This window comes from Ischnura elegans, chromosome 11 (genome assembly GCF_921293095.1).
Source record: "Ischnura elegans chromosome 11, ioIscEleg1.1, whole genome shotgun sequence".
NCBI classification, from domain to species: domain Eukaryota; kingdom Metazoa; phylum Arthropoda; class Insecta; order Odonata; family Coenagrionidae; genus Ischnura; species Ischnura elegans.
Genome location: NC_060256.1, coordinates 98538041 through 98565300, shown reverse-complemented (window position 1 = coordinate 98565300; position 27260 = coordinate 98538041). Strand labels below are relative to the sequence as shown.

Here is a 27260-nt window from a genome sequence, read left to right as displayed (position 1 = left end):
CCTCCCTTTGCATAGCCTCCGTCATGAGTCAGTCATCTCACATTTCAAAGGGAGACTTAAACAGCATAAGTCGTCTATCGACGGGTTTCCTTACACAATATAGCGGTACATTGCTCACAGAAAATTTGATTCGAACGCTTCCGTTAAATATGTGAATGGTTCGAGTCTTCAGCATGTGGGCTTTTCAATTCAGTTTTCTCTAAGTGTTTAATGTGAATGGAGTTAGAACCTAAGTTCATCTCGCGTTATAGCCTCTGTTTTTTTATTTTGACTACCCCTATATAAAAGTTAAGTTAAATCTCTTTCATTTATAATATGTTGTTATTTTTCCTGATATATCGTGAAGAAATTTGGCGGAGTCATCCGCAAAGTATCTGCTCCAAATTCCTTTTCTATTGGCTCATGCGACCGCCTTTCTCCACCTGGAGAGAAACTAATGCCTTACTCTTTTTTTGAGACTTTATTTTACCTGGGAGAATGTCTAATCGTGGACATTTGATGTAATTTTGAGGAATAGCATTTTAATACTGCTGTTTTGATCTGATTACTATCGGTGGTATCTACTTGTCACCTTGTTTTCTCGTACCAATCTAAGGAGAGTCACTGCTATTTATTTAACCACCCTTATCGGAATCTTACCATAACGTGGAGTGAAATGATTGTTTCAATTCGTTTAAGGAAAAACTCTAATCCTTATCTTTTTAATTTCCTTCTCTTCGCTTTCGCAGTAGTCATTTTTTTGTCGTTTCCGAATGGGTTATTTGATTCATCTCAAGATATAGTCGAGCGTAAGGCTTCTCAGCAGGAAAATGTTTCGCATGCTCAGTCCTGAGAACTTCTGTGGAATCCGTTGAAACGTAATTACGTGTCACGTGAGTGAGGTACCAGACCGCGTCGGGTCTCTCTTGACGGGAAAATGGGATTCTGGGAGCCGGTGACGTTATCCTCAGGCTTCCAACGGATAAGGCCTGTAGTCCCCATTTAAAATTTCCTTAAATGTGCGATAAAGTCCAAAGACTGCTGGAGTTGACCGTCCCTGACACTGGCAACGTCTCCGTGAAGGGCGGAAAGAAAATGAAATACGCGCTAAGTGGGCTGGAGTGTAAAAGACCCTTAATGGCTACACCTCCTTTAATGGAAAGGTTTTTGTTCTACTCTTGCAACGTTATATACCTCCCGCATTAAAAAAAAACTGGTTACATGTGTTTGAATCTCACTATTTTTATCGGTTTTAGTAGTATTTGTAGGTGTGTACTTAGAATTCTGTGAGATACATAAGTAAATGAGATTTTTTTTAAATTTTGTATGTGACTCTGGGTAAGAGAATCTTTCAGATTTGAAGTGGGGTTGCTTGATTAGACCAGCGACTTCAGTCTGTTCTTTCTGTGTAAAATATTTGTTTATGAATATTAGATTATTTGAATGGAAAAATTCTGACTACACATAATGTTTACGAATGACCCCTTAATTATCTTGAAAATTGTTTCAACACTCTGCTTCAATATCGTAAGTTTTGACCGCAAACTTTTTTCTTGACTTAGTCTGAGATGAGCTATAGAATCATTGGCAGATTGTATCGTTTTTATAGCAAGTAAAATTAGGACCATCGGGACCTCTGTCACAGTTAATGCGAAATCCACAAACCCATGTATTGGGTGGAAAAAAACCACCCATGCGATATTCGAACCCGCGAATGTTGGATTGGAAGGTAAGGAAGCTATCCCATCGTCCCCAAGGCCGATAAAATTATTATTATATACAATCCAGGTTAAAAAGAATTGAATTTGAATCCTTCGAAATTTAGGCCCAGGATTTATTTTACTTTTTAGTCCTTTTATTATTATTTTCCGGTTAAATAGGCAAAAGGAAAACCTAGATTGTTTTGGAAATTAATTTTAAAAGCCTCCAAGTAGATGTTAATCTGGCAGTAAATACAAAAAATGAATATTTTCAAGAGTTGAAGATTTCGAAATGTGGTGCTACGGAAGAATGATGATGACCAAGGCAGAAAAAATAATCAAGAAGTCGTGATAGGAGCAGGGGAGGAGAGAAGCGTAGTTCAAATCTTGGTGAAAGACGAAACAAACTAATCGGCCTTATCGTGAGAAATAATGGCCTTATGAAGAAAATCGCGGAGGATCAAGTAACAGAAAAGGAAGACCTCGAATAAAGAATATGGAGCAATCAAAGGAGGACGTGAAAGAGAAGAAAAACGTAGTCAAAAATATTTTAGGTCTGTTGTCCAGTGGTGATGATGGCGATGTTGAAGCATGTGTTGGAAGTGGAATTGCCTTGCTTCAATCATTAATCATCTCTTCGCCAACTTAGCACGTGTTTATGATTCTGCTGCCACCTTCTGTCCAATAGACTCTACTCTCTTGTCTACTTTATATCTACGCTATCCTCGTTTAAATCTACGTCGATGTCGTGGCTCCCTTCTCCATAAGACGGCGTCTGATTTCGTTGGACTGAGCGTGGTGTGAGGGGAACATCTTCGCCTGAGCAAGGTCGACCACAGCGTCATCCCAAGGAATGCGGCCCATCCAATGGGTGGGCCCTTGATTACGTCCATTAAACGGGCGGCTATTTGAAGTTGCTGTCCGTTAGGACGAGGAATTGAGGGTAAGTGCTCAAACTCAAGTGGGTTCCCCAATCCCGGTGAATCCTCCCAAACACGCCTTTTCATTTCGCGGGACAGTTTTTCCCTTCGGCCGTAAGCGTAGGAATAATATATGTTAGCTGATAATACTTACTCTTAATCATTTGGCCATGTAAACCCAAGATGGTAATTTTCCTCACCAATGACCCCCTACACTCTTCTCCATGATTTCTCCTCCTGCTTCAAGTCTTCTTTCATTCTTTAGTCTTTCAAACGCAGTCTTGGTATTCCTCGAGGTCATCTACAATTTGATCCACAATTAAATACCTGTCTTGTCATGCTGATGTTGTCCCTTCTCAATATTTGCCCCAGCCATCTTGAACATTTGCTATCCACTGTTGCAATTATTTTAAAATATAATTTTTGCTAATATAAAGTATTCACTGATAATGGGACCTCAAATGAGAGCCCACATCTTTGTTAACCGAATATAATGTATTTTATGGCAATGTCAGCCAACTATCCGAAAGAAGACAACGTCTGATTCTAAGTAAGATATATATCTGGAGTTAGGGCCAATTATTAAAGACCGTTACAGCTATCGTTCTCTCAACAGGTCCTATCCAATTTTGAGACAAATGCCTTTTTAACTATCCCATTATGTTCGTTGAAGTTTTTAGCTTCTTAGAGTAGATATGTTTCAAATTTTTTATTGCCTTCTCAAGTAGTAGATATTACATTTCTGAAAATGCAGAGGTATGCCTTTCATCTTTAAATATAGGGAAAATTTGAAAAAAGTTTTTCTGCCCTTAGATTTTCAAAATTATACTTTAGAATTCGAAAGAGATATACGTAGTGAGATGTAGATCGGTCTATCGAACGTTGGTGGTAAGTTCTGACGCTTTTTAAATTTAATTAAATTTATCCCAACATTTTTAAATTCTTAGGATGTGTTATTGTGCTGTCTGTCGGAAAAAATCACTAGTTCTCTGCATTCAGTCACAGTAAATCCTTGAGGGGATCTTACCTAAATGTATGTTCTAAAGAATTCAACATGATTGGAAAAGTTTTGAATTATGAATACTCTAGGAGATGAAAATAATATCAATTTATTATAGTATTCTACCGATTAAGGTAGGTTTCCATGGAGTACTTAAGAGAGCGGAGAAATGTGTCTTCATAAGTTCACCTCAACTTTATTTCCAACATGACAAGATACAATTGAATTCCGCATAAGTTCTGACCATATTTAGATTAAATAAAATTTATCCTAGCATCTCCAAATTGTCAGGATGCATTGTTGCTCTGCCAGTCGGCAAAAATCATCAATTCTCTTCAGTTCATGTTTCAGACACACTGGATACGTGACGGGATCTTAGTTATGGGTATGCGCTGTAGATTTAGATATTATGGGAAAAGTTTTACACAAATAATACTCTAGGGCATGAAAATAATGTCGATAGGCTGGGCGTATTATATCCTCTTCAAGTTTGTCTCAAATTTATTTACAACTTGACCAGATGCAATTGATTTCAGCATATGTTTCTTGACGTTTGTATTAATGTCCATCGAAGTACAAAACGCCATAGCCGAGTGGATAGAGCAGTTGTCTGTTGATCGAGGGGTCTAGACTTCAAATCCTAGATGAAACTCACGTAACCTGCCGAAAATAATCTTAGAAGTGTTAGTTAGTCCAGGGAATGAGACTGGCCCCCACTACTCTAAATGTATGATATTTATAACTCTGTGGCTTAGGCCCAGGCGAGCTCTATCCTGTCCTATCCGAAACAATCTTAGGTTGAATAATTGAGTGAGCGTTTGTGCTATTTGTTGGCTCTCTTGGCTCATTGACATCGATAGTTCGTTGTCCATTGGCACCTTGATCGCTCTAACACTCGTCCCATTGCTTCTCCCAAGCGTGCCTTTTCATTAGCGAGGTGAAATCCGATGTGATAACGAAATGAGTAGGCCGATAAAAAAATCCAATCAGTGACGGTCATTTACACTGTTTTAATGAAATGCGCTGAGTTGCTCTCTAAGGAACTCCTTACGAAAAAGTCCTGACCTCTGTTACATCAATTGATTTTGTAAACATTATTGTGCATAAAATTACTAAATTTTCATTTATCCCAATGGTAATCGGAATCATAATTTCAGCGGTACGTTCTTGAAGCATTGAGAAATGACAACAATTAAATTACTAAAGCTTTGTTTAAAGAATCATATTTTAGCTTTCTATACTAGTGACTATGGTGGTAAAAAATGACATTACCAAACACTAGATGACTTTATATCAAAGAGCTATATCTCGAGATGTTAACATTTTCATGGGGAACTAATTTTTCTATGAAATTCATTTTAGTAAATGGAACAGCACTATTTCATCTACTTCATCCATTATCGTGTATCATGAGTCACTTGTTTTCAAAACTTCCCCGTATCGATTTTTTTACTTGCCAATGTTTCGCTGGAGCAAAAGATTTAATAAAAATGCATGGGATACAATATATTACCGCAAAAGTAAAAACCTCTTCAATATTCCTCATCCAATCCGTCTCAGCCGAGGAGGTGCATGGACTAGCGCCTGGCATATGTCCTTGATGATAATCTATTCTCTTGGTCACAGTTTGTTGTTGGGGATTTCACTAGGACTGCAGTTTAATTTGCTGCATCCCAATATGATTCCTTCCGAAACGCTGCGATGTAAACAACACGCAGGTTCCCCTTCATTCTGCCGTAAGACGTTCCAAAGGATATTTGTGAGATTACCCAACGGCATTTGCCGCCTATCCTCACTCATTGTCAGTGCGGAAAGAGGGAGTTGGCTGTCTAATGGCACGACGACCCGCCCGACACTCTTCTGATCGCCACGCGCGATTGCGCCTCCTTACTCCCGGACGAAATGTGTTCGCAGGCTACTCCTTTCGACCAAAAGAATCCGGTTCTTTCCAGCAAAGAGAAGGACGCCGCTGTAAGGAGCAAAAAATTGTTCACTCCCTCTCGCTTTCACGCTGCGAGCGAAATTCTACGCTCCTGCACCCCCTTCCTCCTCAACCTCACCCCCCCCCCTTTTGACAACTCTTCGGAAAAGCGATAAGACTGGTTTTACAGGTCGAAGTACACTGCTTTAATCGCATTCCGTTCAAATTCATAGAGGCCCCAATGAGAAGTGTGGGGTCAACACTGAGGATGTATCTCCAAAAACTATGCTTTAAAGACCTGTAAAAATGAATCGCTAATTAACTGAATTTAATTTTCATGAATGTTCAGGCATTTGAATGAAACACCGAAAGGAGTTTTGCTAAAGTTCACTTTTTTATGCTTCAAAGTCGTATTCCACAAAAACAACAATATCTAAGGCACCACAAATACATAGCCACTATCATATGTAATTGCTGTAAACTAAGAATCATTGCTCTTACAACATTTACCTTGACTGAAAAAAAATTTCAAATATATCAAGTAGTTTCATTTTTTTAACAGTTATATATTTATTATTGCATATTTAATTCTACATGAAAATATTTTATTACTAATTACTGAAAATGACCAGAGCTTACTCAAAAATAAATTATATTTCAACATTTTAGCCTCATTGTTGTCCAAACTCAGACATTTGAAAATTGCGTTTCCTCTTAGGTCGCTTGAATCGCATATTTTTGTGTACTTTAAATTATTAAAAAATAAACATAGAAAGTAGACAGCGCCCAATCTGTAAATAATAATATATATTTACTGCCTATATTTTTATAGCAATATCCACAACGGTGACTAAACACTTTTCAGGCCAACATGGAGTTGAATACAATGGTCCACTAGTATCAGTCGCTCTAAGACGATATTTCGCAGCTATCATCGACACAGAAGTGTCTAATGAGTGGCTATACTATCTCTGATGATAGAGGTAAGAAAACAAAAGAAACGTGACTCTCGGGGGTAAATATTTTCATATATGCTATTTTTGATTAAGAACATGCAATTTTGACTTACCTCATGAATAATTAATAGAATAAAAAACATGATACCATCAAGTATTTTACCTATGTGGTTAGATCAGTGTTTGCTGCCTGCGTTAAATGAACACATAAATATCCACCAGTCCCTTCTGCCTTTGAAGTTTACCTGTTTAAATGCTGCAAATACATTGAATCAAGATTTCTGTCGTGTCTTCGAAGAGAAGATTTATCACGTGGAAGACTTATCGCCTACCCAGTTGAACTTTCTTAATTTGCGATTCAGATATGCTGAAGATAAAATGGATTAATAAGTATTGTAAATTTCTCTTTCAAAAGCCGCACGAATTACTTTTTCACATTAATAAAATCTTTACTGCTCTCTCTGTCTCGTTTCCACGGACTTAAACACGTTACCCGTGAGCAGCGACTAAAATGATCGCATATTGATATCGTAATCCACGATCAAAAATGTCTACGCAATTAGAGTTTAAATGTGAAAATTTTCTGTTAAGCAAGTCAAAGTAATTAAGTTAATAAAACTCTAGAGCATCATGACGAAATTTCACCGAGTCGCACAGCTCACGACTCGTTTCATGATTCTGATGAAAGCGAAAAATCTCCTTACTTCTCCTCATAATACGGCTAAAATAATTTTGCAGTACACTATTGAAAAAGATAGGTTGATGGAAAAATTTTAATTGTGCATGCATAGAAATTAATGCAAGATGGTCAGATTGTTTTACTTTCGAACATTTGTTGTGAGTTATTGCCTATGAGTCGGAACATGAATTTCTTGAATGGAAAATACGTCATGGAGAGATACAGTCTAGACTCTTATCAAAATGAATTTTGGGTTGAAGGCTGTTCTAAACTGTGACGCTAAATGATCCAACCCGTAGGTTGATTTGGATAGATACGGGTAGAGCTCCCCCTCGACCATGCTACAGGCGTGTGATGTTCACATATTCAAGGTGGAGGGGTCTGTTCCTTACACTAAGCCGCCTCGCAATTAGAGGATATTTGGTAGGGTGTTCGATGGCTTCACCCGGGATATGAGCCTAGGACTCCGCGATCAATAGAATACTGAAGATTTCACCACGCTAACAGGCTCCATTTCTCCATTCCAGTGACTTTTCAACGCATAATTTGGAAATACGAGGTTTGTTGGGAAAATAGCGGGATATTATAAATTTCGCGGGTTTGAAGAGTCAAGCTATCAATTTTTTTTTAATTTCGTTATTTTATTTATGCCCCTGAAGAATGATAAAATTTGCAGTTGTATTCATTGTTACTTTATCTGTGGAAGCCTCTCTGAGGTTAGACGTATTCTTATGAGCTCGGCGATTTTCGACTCACGCTACAATGTTTGTTCGTGAACTTTTGGCAAAAACTATGCTGTAATGGTGTCCCACCCTCCATATTTACCCGGCATAGAATTCTTCCTGTTTCCAAAACTTAAGGCCACATTAAATGGGACATTATTTTGCTAGCATGGATGTCATAGATTCCATTAAAAGAAAATCTTTGAAATACCTAAAGGCTATTCCAAAGGTTGAGTTTGTGAAGTGTTTCAAGGACTGGAGGAAGCGGTGACACAACTTTATAGTATCGAATGGGGACTATTTTGAAGGTGAAAACGTTAACGTAGACGAATAAATACATATTTGTTTCTAATAAATGAAATGCTTGTTATTTTCTGAACAAAGCCCGTATCGAAACGCGATGCACCAAAGAAATAAATTGTTGCTTCGACCTCATAATTTTTTTTTAGTGGAGTTGCATGCTTGGAATGCTTTGTAATCCGAAGCTGACTAACAGAGGAAGGATGAGTGTGTCCTTTCAATTCCCTATCCCTCGTATTCCGCTTTCTTTGACGTCCGTTGCGACCTTTCACCCGACTTTCTTTTGACTCCGGCTTCATCGGAACAAAAATCACCGAAGCAGCCTGACGCACGCGTTCGGATTTCAGGAATCAAAGGCAATGTGGAGGGATTTTGGTAAATTCAGAGCAATCTCACCTCTTGCTGAAAGTTCACTTTATTCGATCAGGAGATCACGTATCTGCAAACCTCTCTCATGACACTTTTTGTGAAACAGTATTGGCCTTTTGGTCTCGTGGAGATAGCCTTGTTGAAGATTGCTGCTAGTGGTAACGTCGGGTTAATCCAAGGGCTTTTGCTTTACACATGTTTGCATCCCGCATAGCATTCTGGATTTCCATTTCCGAGAAATGAATATCCATAGTGCTAGGTGGCCTTAAAACGACATCTCATACTATAGCCCTTAAAACTATTAGTAATTATGATCTAGGTTTCGGTTAAGCTAGATCCTTGAACAAGCTGCCGGAGGTCAATTCGTTATTTGTTGCATTATTCTGACTCTGTAATATAAAATGGAGGGTTAAACTATTACGTGAGCACAGTTATGATCACTGTTAAGCTCCCATCGCCCTCATTTTGATAAAACATTGCATTTTCCTTTGCCCTCTCCCCACTTGCTCACTTAAGATGTTTCAATTTTTATGCAAACTTTACGTAGGAATAGATTTAACCAAATTTTTTAATGGCACGGAGGCAACCGCGGTTTTTCAATTGCATCATTTTCTTGGAGTTTTTTCCACGTTCATTCATTATTGAGAAACAAATGTTTAGCCCGGATTATAGTTGGCGTCGTCAAGTTCTGAATGAAATGTACATCATTTCTTTATGCGGCATTAGTCCGGTAGCACTCGTATGCCTTTTTTTATTTATCCTATTATTGGCGATTATACTCGTAATTTTTACCAATTTCTATAGGATCGAGAAAGAGCTGTTGATGGTTGCCATGTACGATTGCCCGGTCTATTTTGTGACGAAGGTTAATGCTTGTTTGGAACTTACACTTTCCCCTTGAATCTTTAAGTGTATGATGTATTATAAGTGAAACCCTCAAATTAATTATGAAAACTTAGTCTCATTATATTCTAGCAGGAAAACTTTTCATCTTTGAGATAGGTACAAGTTATGTTGAAAGGTGCCCTGAGTATTATAATATGGCGGCGTATGTTAACGAGTGATACCTTATGGAAACTGGCAAAATACGATGGGTCTCGCGAAATTCCACTCAATGGTGCTCTCTTCTTTGGCAGAAAACTCATCAAAACCAACGCTATGGCTTCTCTTCGTAATTTATTTTTGGTCCTGTTGCACATTTAGCAGTCAGTAGGTATATTCTTAGATCAGATCATAAATTAGCAGTCTTTGCCAATCACTTTTCATTTTTGTGGAAGAAGGACGATTAACGGAATATATAGCAACATAATCGTTTTTGCTCAACATGATTGCACTATTATTACACATTTAACGCACTTTCCGACCAAAAAAGAAGGTTATATTTGCTATTAATAGACTTCTATCCGCGCATCAAACAGTGTTAAATTATAAATTCATGCATATGAAGGTAAATTTTGAAATTTGCTGACGTATGCTTGAGTTTCGACAATAATTAATTTTAAATAGATGACTACTAACTTACCTCTCACCACCTCCAGTCCTGAGTTATTAGAAAATTTATCAAATAAGTGAGGTCGAAATTCTTGAGTTGAGGGAAGGCTTCGTGAAGTGAGTAAACTAGTAAAATAGTTTCCCAAGCGTTTTTTAATCTGCTCGCTGTGTGGACGAATATGATTTCTTACGCTGAATGATTTCACATGTGAAAACGGTACGTTTTCGGATACGTAATATATTCGAAAATTTCGGAGGAAGAGCTTGTTTTGAATCGCTTGGATTGCGAGCCTTTTTAAGAGGTTTGGAGGCACTTTGCCTTTGTCCTCAGGGGTGGCCGCCTTCTATCTCCAGGGCCGCGCAAACAAACACTTCCCACTAGTAGCAAGAAGAGTTCAGATCCCGAGCGCCTCTGTTTAACCTTTGAATTTCGTCGGAATGGGCACACGGGAACTTTCCACACCTCTTATGCCTTTGGCCCGAAGAAGAGTATTAACTCCGATTCCTGAATGAGGCAAACTAGCGGCGATAATCTATTCAGAAAGTTGTGGACATTCCAGTTACTCCATTACCTTCCTTTACGTTCCTTTGCTCCGACGCAAGTCGCTTTTCTCGTTTAACTTTCAGGACTCGCCGAGTTTGCTCCGCCAATGCTAGTAGGTACTCTTCAAGAAGTTATGCCTTGAACTTGGCACATAATATTAGAGTATGCGTGGGGCGAAGTGGCTGTAAATATACATGGGTATCAGTGTAGTATGTACCGGTTAGTCAACCCTAAAATTACTGACGAAATATTTTTTTCTGAGATAAAATTTTGAAAGATGAAATCTACATCTATATATTACCCCATAAGCCGCCTTAATAGCCGAGTGAGGGGGGGTTAGCCAAGAATAATCAAACAAATAAAAAGGAAATGCTATAACGAAATTCCGCCGAACATTTATTGAAGTCCTTCACTCTACGGGGAAAATACATATTTCTTTACCTATCCGTTCGGCAAAATATCTCTCATATTTTATTTTCTTCTCTGTTGAACCTAGAAATATGGTGGAGTTCAAAAATGTTCTACGCGCCTCCCTGAAAAACATCTATTCTTGATTGTTCAATAAATATTAGCTTCGCGCGAAATAAGACAAATATCAATCAATATATAGTAATAATAAAACAAATATCGTGAAAGAAGACACTCAGGTCGTTCTCAGCTATCGAGATCCAACATCTCTCTTTTGGTTTTTTTTCCATTTCAAGGTTGGCCACACGCGCAGGAGCCGATGTGCAACATTTCCTTGTATCCATTTCCTCTTTAGGCCAAATAAATAGTTGAAAAACTATGCTAACTCTCTTATAACCTTCTATTCTATTTTGATAGCGAATCTTACGCTAAGCTACACCGCAAGCGTATTTCAATGTGATGGTGGATAGTGATTTGACTTCTATAAATACTACGTTTTGATGTCGTTTCATAAGACAATTAGGATTCTATTCACCGTGAAACAATGCCATGTAGAAAATATAAGCTAAAAAATAGACGACACGTATAAATGAATGGGAAAAGTGGTGCGTTCAAGATGTGAATCGGCGAGAAATGAAAATATTCCGCACGGAAGAAAACCCTCTGGAGACTGAGGTGGTAACTTATCTGCAAATTGCGCTCGGTCCATTTCACGGGGAAAAGTTAAGTCGTGGCGATGGACCAACCAATGGGAAGACACGCTTCTGGGAGTCGAGGTGCAAAAATGCTGCAGGCGAAAGACTCGGAAGAAATGCATTCAGTGGAGGGAAATAAGGGGAGAAACTTTGCCGTCGAAAATAATCGACGCATTTGTGAGAAGCGAGAGGTAGCGACGGGGAATGACGAAGGAAATGGCTCGTCAGGAAAAAAAGTAAAGCTACTGGCACAAACTAAGCCAGCCCCTGTGATGCATCAAAGTTTTAGAAAGTGGGAGCCTTATAGCGGAAAATTATAGTCAACATCGCCACCAGTAGTTCGTCCAAAATTGTAGCAGAATTATTCTGAAAAATTGTAAGGTTTTTGACATATCATTCTCAGCAAAAGCCTTCTGGCCTACACCCGAAGTCGCAGTTTACAAAAAAAACTCGATGGATGTATGGGGAAGATAAGTGAAGACGAGGATTAAAATCTTCCACATTCTTCCACTAACTTTTAAGTTAGGAGACTAGACTAGAGAGCTTCTGATTATACATTTCCCATTTTCGATCATAATTATGAATTTGTTATATTTTTTAAGAACATAGGCCTCATTTTTATCCTTCTTTTGTTTCATGGTTTTTATACATTTCCTCCACAGTAATTGTACATAGATTTCTTCTCGTATACATTTTTGGATATCTTTTCCCTAACCTCTTGTTTTATTCTCAGTAACATTGACCCCCATACCATGTCGCGGCACAAACGTTTCACCCAATTTATTAACTAACTCCTGCAAAGTGCCATCTTAAATGATTTTTTACCCCTGCTCTATATTCCGTTGATTCCCTATCATTGTTTACAATTCAACTCTACTTAGCTCTTTGTATGAATCCGATGACCTTTCCTCTCCGTGGAGCTATTTTCATTTCATTCCTACCCTATCATTACTCATTCGAAATATTTTTCTTTCTTTTGGCTATGCATCATATATTATCATGTTTAATCAGAATCTATTCTTATTTTTTTATCATTTTGCTATTGCACTAAACATGAAATTGTTGCTTACATTGTTACTTTCTTCTCCTTTCATTATTTTGGCCTATTAAACGAATGCCCGCAACTTTATTGTGGTCTCTATCCATCTCTTACCTTTCATCCATTCTCTTGCGTTATTTACACTCCGCCGTTTATATGACACCTTAATTTAAGTATTAATAGTACGCAGTTCAAGGTATGGTTGTACTCCAGGCAACTATTCTTCACTGATTTCGATTGAATTGAGGAGGACGGACACCCTGGTAGTTTAGCCGCGATCTTGAAACCATAGGGAGAGCCAGAATTTCATCTTTACTTACCCAGCTTTAATCAAGCTCATTTCATTATCCATTTTGTCTGAAATGTCGTAACCAAATGCAATTTTTTTTCAGAGCAAAACTTTGAGAAGGCTCATATCATTTCTCCTCCTTGTAATTATATTTATTTTTCCGGCAGTTTTTTATTTAGCCAATTATTACTTTTAAATTCAACCTCATACTCTTATGGCTACTCCAAATATATTTTTTCCAATTTTTATTCATTATATTTACATTTTTCGTTACTGGCATTCACTATATGTTACATTTTTTTGATATTCAGAATACATGGTGTGTATATAAAATTATTAGGATAAATTTAGTTAAAGAAAATTTTGGTGGTATAATTATTCAACTATAGTGGTCTCCAAAGTATACTCCTTCAGTTACAACACACTTCTCCAAGCTAGTTTTTTTTCAGAATTCTTACGCTCACTGGAAGCAAAAAATCCAAAAATCCTTCAGAACACTCGTGGAGGCCGATTTGACAGCATCCAAGCTCCTGTGTCCGCGTCTTTCGACAGTGGTTTTCACTTTGGAAGATACAATAGTCTGCTGGGGAAAGAAATCAGTTGTAGGGAATTTGGAGAATCGTTACAACGCCATTTTTATCAGGTACTTGGAGTAACACACCCTGGATGCTGTTAAAGTGACCGGCACGCATGCTCGGAAGAATGTTTTTTTTACTTTCAGAGAGTGTATCAAGCATAGAAAAATATCCATAAGAAGTTTGTGAATTCTGGATGAGCATACCTTGGAGACTACAGGAGTTTTTTTAGCAATATATTTAATAAATTGAAACATGTCCATTCTAATTACTTGAAATACACACTCTGATATTATTCCTTTGTTATTCTGTTTAGTTTTACATTAAGCATTTAGTTGTTAATTTTGGTATAAGTTCCATTTTCCCCATTCATTATTCTTTTGGCCGCTCGGCCGAAGGTCCCCAACACTCCCAAATCAATTCAAAGTACAATTTCCACCTACATGTCTAGGAGCTCCGAAGCCGCCCGAGGACTGTTCGCTCATCAAGAGCATGGCGGACGGCGACGTGGTGGGCCTTCGCGTCTCCTGCTCCCCCGGCTTCGACGGTGGCCTCCCGCAGCACTTTGTCCTCGAGGTGACGCCGTCCGGCGCATCCATTCCGGACGAGGAGGAGGCCATGGGCGCCGGGAACGAGCTGGGCGCCGGCGCCAGTGGCGAGGAGCGCCAGCAGCAGGACGGCGTGGCCCCTCTGAGGCCGTCGGGCCCTTTCGGCGCCGACCCCGACGCCTCCACCGTGGTGTACCGTGCCCTGGGCGCGGAGCCCGTCTTCTCGCTGGACGCCCTGAAGCCGGGTCGCCCGTACGACGTGTCGGTGCACGCGGCCAACGCCAAGGGGCGCAGCGAGGCAGTGGTGATACCGCGGGTGCAGCCCTCCGCACCCCCCAACGCGCACCACTCGAAGCCGCACCCGGGAGGGGATGCCATGACCATGACTGGTGAGTGTGCAAAACGAGGAGGGAGCACCACCAAAGTACACTAGTACTATGCATTGACTCAAGTACATCATCTGGAGCAAAACATTTGGGGGTAAACAAGGCGCACTTTAATGTCAGCGGTCTCCGTAAGTAACGTCACGTTTTTCGACGTTTCGACGCAGGGCTGGTGGAACTTACTACGGAGCTGCACCAACCTTTCTATAGAGACGTAATGACACGGAATTAACGTATGGCCATATTATTTGGTCTTTGAATATTATTTTATCAACGTAAGCTACACTATTTGGTTAAAAGTGGTTTTTAAGGATAATGTGCTTATAACTAATAACTTCAGGCTTTACTTTGTGAAACCTCTCCTTACTTCTAATGTGCTTATGTTTAAAATCCTTGCATAGAGAACGTATACTTTAAACTTGTGCTTTAAAAGTTTTTAACTAGATATGTGATGTGCGTTAGTGCTGTAATTACTTTTTGATTAGAGCTGAAGGGATGCATGAGATTTATAGATAAATTATATTAAAGATATTAAGATAAAGCATATAAAAGTATTGCCTAAAGAATGATTGTGACTATAGGATGATGGAGGATGAAATGCGTTAACGAAGAACTCAAATTTTGATTTAGAAAGTTACGTTGTGTGCATTATTAATGCATTAACAACAGATACACCAAAGGATACTATCCCCTCTTTAATTTTTAAACACTACTTTAAATTATCTGATTAGATTGAAAATAGTCAAATGTATGAAATTTACCCAAAATATCATAAATTTCCATGATAAGCCTTCACCTTTCTACGTCTTCTTTTGGTCGATAGTTCATCCAAATCTGAAAAATATGATCACATCCATTCCGGAAACTGGAGATTTAAGTTCGTCTAGTTTACCCCAAAGTGGATTGAAATTTGGCCTAAATGTTTAGCGGCTAATTGATTGATTGATCATTGTCTATACATTGTAAACGACCGTTCCTTCAAATAAGTGCACATAGTCATTTTGTCACAGCAACAGTCTGGAAAATGACGTTTCCGGTTGCTTCTTACGTTTGGGTCAAGAAATCCATGAATAACGTTTCGTTAAGATTTCCGCACAATTTTCTAAAAATTACAGCGGAAGGTCATATAATGCCGTGAGTTCACTTTTAAAATTTTGAACATTTGGGCTTTTAGAATTTACACCTTCTTAAAAACTAAGCAAAAATTTTTCCGACCCTCAATCGAAATAACTGGATGTGCATATTTGTAAAATTTATCCATCCATTTTTTTTATCAATGAGAAATATAGTTATTTGAAAATAAAATTTTAAACTCTTCACTTTTGACCTTTATGAGAATATTGCCTATTATAGTTTAAAATGGGAAAATCGTCGGAGCGAATTTATTCTTTGAAACTCACGCAATCAGCGTGCCATCCATTAGAACTTGAATCCAATTTGTTTCAAGCATATAGTGAATTTCTTTTCCATTTTTTTATCCGCCACAAAATTGAATTACTTAACAACCTTCTGGACCTGTGTTTTACTAGCGCAAAATAATCTAGAGAACCGGGTCATCCGTGAATTTTCAAGGAGAAGCCAAACATCTAATCCATATCAGTAATTGTTTTCAATAAATTGGATTCATTGCGTATCATAAATATTTGGAAAGCGCTGAAGTATAGTAACAGCGATAATTACATGCCTGGGAATAAAACTTCATTTTTATTTTATTTTAAACCCTGCGTTTCTCTGAGAATAGGTGCATATTCCTCCAAAATGTTGTTAGGCTTTTATCCGTTCAGAATTTTTGTGGTCAAATAAGCCTAATGCTAGTTCAGGCGTTGGTGAATAAATATTTTATAATATATATTAATTCCACGGTCTATATTTTGTGTATAACTTTGATCTTGTGTGCACTATAGAGCTTTATAATTACCCACAATTGACCTAATTTAAATTGAATACAATAGATTTACTCGAGTCCAATCCTTTTTCAGAGCTGGCCCAAGCATTGAGTTTCGCCTTTAAATATTGGCCGACTTTTTCATGCAGACGAAATTGCTTCCACCAAGTCACGTCAAAAAACACTTAATGAAGTCGTAAATTATGAATCACGTCAGCAGTAAAAGTACTTGCAGTTTATACTCACACAATACCTTTTAGCTGTCTCCGGCAATACTATACAAAGTAAAAATTACTTATTAAGAGTATTTTAAGATAGCATTGGTGTATTGCTTCAGTATCCTCAATGTTACCGAGTACTATTCTGTATACTATGTGATTGAAAATACCCTTCCCAGTTAGTACCCCTGGAGATGTAGTTAAATATTTCAAATGCATCTTTCTCCGTTACAAAATGATCTATTGAGTATGCTAAATTTATTGTGTAACTATGTTTTTATTTTTGATTATTTAAATATTCCACGTTATTTTCCATTAAAAATTGTTTTTAAAATTGTCCTTCTAATTATCTTTTTCCTCCAAACACAACTTCTTCTGCAGTGGGACAAAGGAATAGTAAGTATGGAGGTCTAATATTTCGGTTGCCCGTGTGTCGTTGCTGGCTAGTATTTTATATTTATGCGTATCTAAATACCTGTGAGTAATGTTGAAAAGATTTTTTAAAGCTTGGCTATTAGTGAATAGTAATATATTTATAGGTTTAGCGATATAATTTTTAGCGCCTTGGCTGTGTTCGTTTTTTCCTTGACAATCGTAGAGGAATCGAAATATAGAATTCGAAGTTTAAAGTAATATTTTCATCTAATTTTCTTATTCGTTGTTTTTTTAATTAATTATTTGGCTGTTATGCATGAATTAGTATCTTTTTTATATTGCAGAAAAATTTTGTGAATGTAAATATATTCTTGCATATGACTACAAAATATACCTATGAATTGAAACAACCTTGCTAAAGATATTTACTATGCAATACCGGATTTATATGAAATTTTTAATTTTTAATCTCACTCAGTAGCTCAGCCAGAAGTTTCGTTAAGTGAGGGTAGAGCTCATCCGAAATTAAGGCTCCCACGTGCGAAAAAAGCACTGCCAATTAGTGTCCCTTGCCTTCTGTCACCTACCTCTTTGAGAATTTGGCTTGGGTGCTTTCGAAGGTCTTAACCTGTGGCTCTAGATTTTATAGTCGGCCTCGGTGGCGGAGGGGTAAAGTCCTCGCCTGCCAATCCGTAGGTCATGGGTTTGAATCCCGCCAGGATAGGTCTCTATCCAGGGCATGGAAGTTGTAATGTTCTGTTGTTAATGTTGAAACACCCGTTGTAAAGGCTTATTCTGAGCTGTATACGGGGAAGTGGGAAATAAATAAATAAGACTCTAAATACTACGCTACAAGGCTTCCTAATAAGTTTTCGTTTTTGTAAAACATCTTCGTTATGCTCTTTCGTGTAAAATTGAGCACTTCGAGTAAAATTCAAGGCCGAAACCGCCGTCACCAATGCTGTATTTGTGCTCTGCTAATTTTTTGATCATTTGGGGTGTCACTGCCGTTTATATTTGTACATGGGCAAAAAATTTACACCCTGCTTGGCAAAGAGGATAGCGAGGTGCGAATTCCGACTTCAGCGAGACTGCTTCTTCCTTTTTCCATTCACATGGATGTTATATGCATACGACTAATATTCAAATGCCATCCTCACAAGAACAGTAAATACGATACAGTCAATCATATGGGTGCTCATACTAAACACCGCAATTGTTCGATAATTTTTGTCTTCCTGACCTCCGTTTCCATCGTCCATTTTATGAGTCAGTCTGGAAAAATCTTCATCTAATTGAAGATTTTTTCAGACTGAAGATACGTGAAGATTTATCAGTATTTAATTGGTATCTCAACACTAGTGATTCATTCAATCTCCTCTTTTTGTCGTTCTTTAATCGGGTTTGACCAAGGGAAGTAAATTTTTCGAATCGCGAATAGGGACCTAGATTACTGAAACATCAATCTCTGTAAAATGTTCATTAGGAAGAGATTTGTGATTCATGCAAGCTTTCAAATTGTAAAAAAAAAGAAACGAAAGGAAAGGCAACTCTATGGTTGTCCTTGTTTCCTTATGCTACTTACCCTGCGTCCGGCGGTGATGTGCATATGAGCCACTGATACTTTCACCAGTTTTTTGCGCCACAATTTCGTTTACAGTCAGTGCGACACATAGCTGATTTGCATGGTGGTACTATGAGATATTTCTAGGTCTATTTACCTAATTTTCTTAGAAAGATACTATCAATTTCATTTCGTCTTGTCCATTAGATCTTGACATTGACCCAGCTCCTTATGAAAATCACCAACCAAAGAGAGTTTTCTTCTATTTGTTTAAATGTATGAGAGTGTATAGCCCTTCTTTCAATACGTAAGTGCTACGATTGAAGGCTCAAGGAAGTTTATTAAAGGCCTGATAAAACGGAAGTTAGTGCATAATTTATATTCCTACTCGTGGGTGTTATTGAGGATAAATGAAAATATTACTGCATGAATCTCCGTAGCATCTTTTTGTTTGCTTCTACTTCAAATAGACTTAGATGTAGGTATAAAGGAACTTTATTGTAGATAAAACTCTTTCTGTGTGGAAATTTTCATCTTACTTCCAGTCTTACTCTTTGTTTCCAACTGATAGAGAGAGTCCAAAGTGTTGGAAATAAATCTTTCATAATTTGAAATATGTGTTTGTTGCATCCAGATACTTTTAGTTTGATAACTTGGCGAAAGAAATTTGGTCGTAATACAAAGACGTTCTCTTTCCGAATGCTTGAATACATCATTTCCTTCCGATTGCTATCATATAAGGGAAATTATGAGTCAATATTCTTATTTTAATTATTTTTCATCGTTGTTTCATTGCCGTAATCAAGTTTCCATTCACATCTTATATCGATCATTCTCCTCTTCCAGTTATATGGCATGCGAACTTGTTTTGGCCTCTTAATCACTCGCAGTTGGCCTTATTATATGGTTTCAAGCAAGAACCTCGAGCTATTCACCTTTTTTCTGACGTTACTTCTCCGCAAATTTGTTGCTCCGCGCTTGCTGTAGATTCTGTCCCATACATCCATGCATTTCAAAGTAAATTGCTTCCCTCATTCAATCTATGCCTCGAACACCTATATTTGGTATACAAATTTCCTTTTAGCGTATGCAATGGGTGTTGATTCTAATGTTCAAAGCGAGGCGAGTTTTCAGTCAAAATTAAAGAAAAATGGCCTTTGTGGCTTTGGGGTGTTTACAAAAAAATTAATGCATCCTGGACGCCATATATCGTTCCTTAGAGTAACTAACAGCAAGCCACCACGCTCATTGTATTTAAAAGAAGTAGTTCCTCAGAAGCTTTTTCGAAGCTTACGTCTCCAATTCATTATTGTATTAATCTTGTTATACATACTTTAGTAATTTCTGCCGGGTTGAATAAAGAGAACTTATTAGAAAAGAAAGAGCGAAGAAGGGAAAAAAATCATTGTAATTTAAAGTCGCTCAAATGCCACATTGATAATTCGCGTTAAATTATCGGGAACAGTTGAAACTGTTTCTGTAAACGCCACTATTCACCCGTCGACACCAGAATCTCACGCTTCATGCGGTGAGATCATTGCTTTTTTTATTTCCAAAAAATCAGCCTTAACGAATTCTTCTTTTTCACCAAGACTCTGACGCGGCAGTAGCCGGTGACGTCATCCAGCAGGAACCAATGGCGATCGTCCTGGGCGTGCTCATTTCCGCCGCATCGCTCGTCCTCTGCGGCATCTTTGCGCTCGCCGCCATCTTGATCTGCAGGAGGAGGCGCTCCAACATGTCCTCTGCGCGCAGCGACCAGGCGACGCGCGACGCCGACAGCAACGACAGCGCCTCCGCCGGCTTCGGCGTCGCTCTCGAGACGACGGCCACCGCGACGCCACGCGTCCGTTTCCGAATCGACGGAGCGACGGTGGCGCCAGAGGAGCGGACGTCGGTGGCGTCATCGTCCGTGCGGTGGAGCAGAGGCGCCGGGGACGACACGATCCTCGTGGACACTTTCGGAAGCGCCAGGGGTGAGTGTCACATTTCCAGATAAACATCCAGATAGTACCTTGTTATTATGAAGAACAATTTCTTTAGGAAAAGAAAATTTGGAATTGCCGCATCACCCAAATGGCTTCCAGATTCCTAATCCGTTCTTATCCTTATCCCCAGAGGCGTTTGCGATATCGCGATACCACTAAGAGCTCTTACGAGGGTTCCTGACACTTAATTAAAATAAAAAACCTTAATAAAAACGCCAAACTCCATGTGATGTACACTAAATTGTGGTTGAAACCTAAATGAATGTTTATTTATTTTTAATGTAATAACTTGAATAGCAGCAATGCAAAAACGACCAATATCGATTAAAAACTCGATAAAACTATGAAATAATGGAGATAAAACGGTTAAAACCAAACCATATAAAAATTTAGTAAGGACGCCAGTTATTCTATCCTTTAATTTTTCCTCCCTCACCCTCGGTGCTCGGGAATAGGTGTTATCATAGAGTAAGTAGTCTTACTCTATGGTATTATGAACTTTTCCCATTGAGTATCCTCGCGGGTCAACCCAGGATTCCGGTACCTATGCCGCTTTGTCCATCGAGATAATGACCATTAGGCCATCGAAGGTAGTTGTCTTCCTTGGGAATATTCCATGCCACTGCGGGTAACATAACGTCCCAGGGGTAGCACAGATAATTATATTCATTATTATAATTATTCAAACGTCACCGATATCAGTCAATAGGAAAATTTTTAATGGTAGTAAGATTGGCTTTGATTAATAAAATGCTGGTGTAGCGATACATTGAATTTTATAAATATATTATAGTGCCACTAAATAGAAGGGTAAAAAGGTGATTGATACAAAATTTTAAAATGTGGAATCATGACGTAACTATGGTTGAGCCCCGGCATTTGTCGGTGAAAATTATGAAGTGAAATATCTTCCGATGCAATTTATTAGCCAGTGAGGGCTCTATGAAGTGTCACTGCGAATTAAGTACCTTTCTAAGTGAGGGAAATATTTTGAAAGTTCTAAAAAAATATCTACGCACGGATAGAAACATATATTCATGCATTATCTATTTTATTTTTACTGGCCTTCTCTTACATAAGCGCAGTTGAAACATTGTTGCACAAGTCAATATGGAATGCAACCAGATTAATTGTCCAGCATCAACCTCTGAAATATCCTTCAAACTTTAACTTAAGTCAACTTTAAACTACCCACTCATAGTACATCTGAGAACCGTTTAAAACTAAAAGGATTAGCCGGGTGTTACGTTAGCCACCTGTATTGCAAAATTCAATTTTACTTAATGGGAAATAATTATGAATTCATTTGTTTCTGATGATGCGGATACTTTTCTTCATAATTATTTGGATCCCTTCTTGATTGCCATCGAATCAGTGAAGATGATGTGTAAAAGAATAGTCAGCCATTGAGTCATGAGAGCGTGCTAATTAAAATCCCAGATACCCGCGATCGCCAAGAGCATTGGGAAAAGTCAATCGCCAAATTAGAGCTCCTCGGAGTCGGAATCGCCCGACGGAGGCCGGCCCGAATTTGTGATTACCAAGCCAACTCCCTCATTTGATCATTCGGTGGATCGCTGCGATGTTTTCCGTCCTCAACGGGAGCAAGCGACGGATTAATCCGTCATTAACCTTTCGCCGTCGTGATTCCCAATTTACCCGTCACGAAAGCCGGCGCCACCGCCGCTTTATGCCCCCGTAACTTTCTACTCGGGTGAAAAACGAAAAAGTTAGTTTGGGCATCGCGAGCCCTTTCATTATCGCCAATCCTTCGTTTTTGTTCTCGCTCGGGCTTCCCCCGCGCGCGGCGCCACCGTAGCCAGACGTGCCCTACTCCTTTCCCCAAGGAAGGAGTTTTATGCATCCCGTGCCGAGAGCTCAGGCGATTGCTATACGGCGTTTCGCCACCTATTTTTTTCAACCTTGTAGGCTCCTTTCGGCGGCGCGTTGGCATAAATAACGAGATAAGATAGAAAAAATTAATTTAGGAAAATCATATACAGATGGTTGCCTGCATCTCGGCTTGAACTTTCATTAAGGGAGTCTCCTCCGCGAGTATACGGGAGGAAGGGAAAATTACGAATAAAAAAAGGAGAAGATTGTTGTTAAAAAAAAAGGAGCTTCGAGTTCGAGAAGCGTTGAAAATTTTGCACGTGGGTCGGGATGCACTAAATTGCGTGCATTCCAGTGTACGAAGCGGTAGGAGTGGGGGAGGACGGAGCGATAATCTCCGAAGACGGCGCCGCGCGCGTGAGTGAGTGGATTAGTGGGAAGAGCTCTCTATAGAGGGAGTTATTTTCATGTATACGCGTCGGCTTCAGACGCGAGAGGGCAGCACCGGTATGCGATGATGGGAGCCAAAGAGGGGCTAGCAAGAGACGGAGGAGTCATATGAAAATTGCTTTCCCCGAGTTTCAAGAATCAGTATTAAAGTTAAATGTAGAGAATACTTGGAAAGCTTTTCTTTCGCTCGTAACTTCGGGAATAAATAGCTACATCCCTAGTAAAATAGTAAAAGAAGGCAGCGAACCGAGATGGTACGACGCGGAAGTGAGAAAATCATTGAGGCGACAGAGAGCGTGTCATGCTAAAATGAAAAAAGTCAGCACGGATTTATCCGCTAATGAACGCGAGCTAATAATTAAAAAATATAGGATGACTAAAGCCGCCACGAAGGAAGCGTTCAGGAATGCGTTCACGAATTTTAAAAGAAAAACACTAGTAGAGCAGTTACAGGATAACCCAAAAGCATTTTGGTCATATGTTAGGGAAGTTCAAGGTAAACGATCTACCGTATGTTCGCTGAGAAACGACAATGGAGATGTGTTGACAAGCAGTTACGATAAAGCCAATTTATTAAATTCCTACTTTAAGAGCGTGTTCACGGAGCCTTCCGAAAACTCACCCGGGACCGATGACAATCCCTGTATTCATAAGATGCCAGCTATTGACATTAGTACGCTCGGAATAGAAAATATATTGAAATCGCTTAGTCCAAATAAATCACCTGGTCCAGACGAAATCCCTTCTCGTGTATATAAAGAACTAGCCTCAGAACTTGCCCCCTACTTGCAGTTAATATTCAGTAAATCCATCAAGCAACACGAAGTACCTAATGACTGGAAAATCGCTAATGTAACGCCTATATTTAAAAGTGGAGACAAGGAACAGCCATCTAATTACAGGCCGATATCTTTAACGTCCATCTCTTGCAAAGTCATTGAACACATCGTAGTCAGCTCGGTAATGAAACACCTAGACGCGCAAAATTTATTAATGGGAAATCAACATGGATTCAGGAAAAGCAGATCGTGCGAAACTCAGTTAGCGCTTTTCGCCCACGATATTTTAGTCTCCGGGGAAGACAAGATTCCAGTAGACGCGATTTTTCTTGATTTCAAAAAGGCATTTGATAAAGTACCCCACGGAAAGTTAATATTAAAACTGAAATCTTATGGTCTAGACGAAGATGTCATTTCCTGGATTAGAGAATTTTTGAGCGACCGCGTCCAAAGAGTAGTATTAGACGGTGCAGTCTCCAATGAGGTTAGAGTGACTTCTGGCGTTCCTCAGGGTAGTGTCATTGGCCCACTCCTATTCCTTCTTTATATAAACGACATTGGCGAAGTAGTGCAGAGTAAGTTACGATTATTTGCAGACGACGCTGTAGTTTACAGAGAAATTCGTTCCAGCAAAGATATAGATGAACTAACGAATGACCTTGCTGCTATCCAAGCTTGGTGCGATGCTTGGCAGTTAGAATTAAATTTGGAAAAATGCGTCGTAATGAATTTCTGGAAGAAGAATAACTCCCTACAGCGTAACTATGTCATTCGGGGCGCGCAGTTAAAGGCAGTTGAATCTGTGAAATATCTAGGGGTTAGACTCAATAATGATCTATCGTGGAATAAACATATTCGAGAAATAACCGGTCAAGCTAATCGTAAAATGGGTTTTGTCAAAAGAATATTAGGAAAGTGCGACGACAAAGTGAGAGAAATTAGCTACTTTTCCCTCGTTAGACCACATTTGGAATACGCTGCCAGTGTTTGGGACCCTCATGAAAAAGGCTTAATAACAGAGTTAGAACGCGTGCAAAGAAGAGCTGCCAGGTATGTGAAAGGTCGTTACGATAGTCTTGTTAGTGTAACTGACCTCTTAGATAAACTCGGATGGGAATCTCTGTCGGACCGTAGATTGAAAAATAGACTAAACCTTTTAGATAAATTCAAGAGCAGTGTCTTTTCTGACGAAGTTAACCATATCTTGCGGACGCCAACGTACTACGGAAGATCAGATCATATAAATAAAATAAGAGAGATAGATTGCAGAACAGACAGATTCCGAATGTCATTTTTTCCACGATCAATAAGAGATTATAACGGCAGCAATAGAACGCGTAAATAGATTACATGACTTGTAGTGTAGCCTACTAACCTATGTAAAACTTACTGCATGTTTCTGAATTTCTATTCTATATTCTATTTCTAACAGCATATAGTAGTATAGTTTGTTATTATACGGGACGTTTCTTGGACGGTGTGGTGTGCATGTGGGAGTCCAAATGCATGCTACATGCTGGTGATTGATCACCCCCTGCCAAACACCCTAGAGGTGGCTCGCAGGGTAATTTGTAGATGTAGATGTAGATGTAGGAGATGCAGGAATGCAACTCCGGCGTGCGCTGCGCGAGTCTCTTCTGTTTTTTTATTCTGCATCGACATGTTTAAATGGGGGCCAATGAAACACTGGGTGAAACGCGACTGAGTGTATTGAGCTGACAAAGGGATGTAAATTACCGATAGAGGTAAGGTATTTACTTCAATTTTTGATGGCGAGATGGCACAGTATCCTTTCTAAACAAACGAAAGATTATGATTGAATATAGACATTAAAGCCTGGATGTGCGAAATTTTGTATAGGGTTTTGGATTTTAGATTAATGCGACGAGAAAAAGTCCCCTGGACCAAAAACGGAATCACGTGCCTTTGCTTAAAACTTAATTTGTACGCCATAATTAACACAGTGATCTCCCACGAGATAGCATTGATTCGTTCGAGCGCGAATGATACGTTTTTCTCATACTGAAGTAATCCTGGAAAGGTTTAAGGAGACAACTAGGCACTTCTGGGATGCAGCAAGTTGGTTTTTTTTTATGGATCAGCCGTGAAATTTTGTTATGGCTGGGCCTTGAAATACTTGAGCGACAGAAATGGTGCAATTTTAATGTCAGCATCTTAAAAACCTGACTAAATTCATTTCGAAGCCTTGGTTTTCTTCTAATTTGCTACAATTATGCCATATAAAAACATTTCAAGTTTTTCCTGCTCACCAATCTTTTTTTATGAATAATGTGCGCAAGTACGACCACCACCCATTCAGTTGACCGACCTCTGCAAATGGTTAATTACCTCTGATATAAACAATCTGTTTCGCGCAATTACTTTGGAATAGGACAATCTTCCCTAATTCAAAGCTACAAGTTGTGGAAGCATAGAATAGGGGTACGCTCATAGTTAGGAAGCGTGGCTTTACGTGTGGAAGAGGGGCACTTTTTGATAATTAATTAAGTCTAAGGTGTACCGTGGAGCCGAGTAATTTTTAAATGTACATGATCCTACACGTAAACAAACAGTCTTTCAAACGGTTTTAATTTCTCCTGGTGAATTTTATTGATGAATATTTCTCGGGTTCTCAGCCAGATTAATTCTTTTATGCATTAACCTGGCTGAGAACCCGAGAAATATATATAAACAGTCTCTCCTTTGCTTTTAGCTGCTTTGTTGCTTCGTTTAGACGATAAAGCTCCTCAAATTCGGTTGTCTAGCTTTTTTACTGCCTGCATTGAATGGTCAGTCGTGCGACGTCACCACCTTTGAATGTCTCTTGCGTTCTTGATGGAAATGAATTTGTGATTTTATTACGCACAATCCATATACCACTAATTGGTCGATAACGCCATGGCTAATTTCGGCCCAACATTCTCGTCTTTTGGCTGTTTGGAGAGGGGACGGCTGTTCATCTACACCTGTATGTGCACTTTTCACTACATGTAGTCGTACCGCATTAGGTGTGGCGTAAAGTATAGGGGAAGGTCTTCTTTCTGAAAATAAAATCTGTGTTTTATGGTGAAAAGGTAATGAAGACTCTAATTTTAATCGCCCGAGCATGCTCCCATAACCGAAGGCGTAGGGAATTTCGTGTCCTCGTGCCCACGTGGGAGCTGCGACTGACGAAGATGGCATCCATTACACCCGGCCATAATGCACGAAACGAAATGGATGCAAGGTTAACGTTTCCTCGCCACCGTGAATGCAATTACTTCCCCGAAGTTTATTCCTTGCTTTACTATAATGGTGAACGTGACTGCATTCCGCAGGAACAGCAGCATCTCCTGCAGTGTTGCCGGTAACGTTGAAAATTGTGTACGATGTTGGCGTAACAAGTAAGTTTTAGGCTGAGTAAAAACCAAATGGTCCAAAAAAAAATATTCTCAATTATTAATTGAGCCGCAAAAGCTCAAGGAAATTTGTTGAGATGGATAATTCCAGAAGGAAACGTTCCAGGGAAACTTGTTTGCAAATTACCAAATCTAATAGAGAAACGCCAAAGGCAGAATGCAACAACAGGGACTTGGATTTAAAATAGCGCATTGCTCAGCTCTCCCGGATGTGTCATATTCAGATGCACTATTCGTTAAAAGCTTAAGCAA

At 39.1% G+C, this 27260-nt stretch overlaps 1 protein-coding gene across 2 annotated transcripts in view; it reads left to right on the top strand.

The window, feature by feature from the left end:
• The window catches only part of LOC124167583 (nephrin), a 952155-nt gene that overhangs the window by 902419 nt on the left and 22476 nt on the right, over positions 1–27260 (top strand). Inside the window, exons 11-13 of one of the 2 annotated variants that reach the window (XM_046545556.1) lie at positions 14039–14524; positions 17003–17017; positions 20153–20536. In XM_046545556.1, coding sequence (XP_046401512.1) covers positions 14039–14524; positions 17003–17017; positions 20153–20536 — 885 coding nt within the window. The remainder of the gene's footprint in view (positions 1–14038; positions 14525–17002; positions 17018–20152; positions 20537–27260) is intronic. The other variant, XM_046545557.1, reaches the window with a different exon arrangement.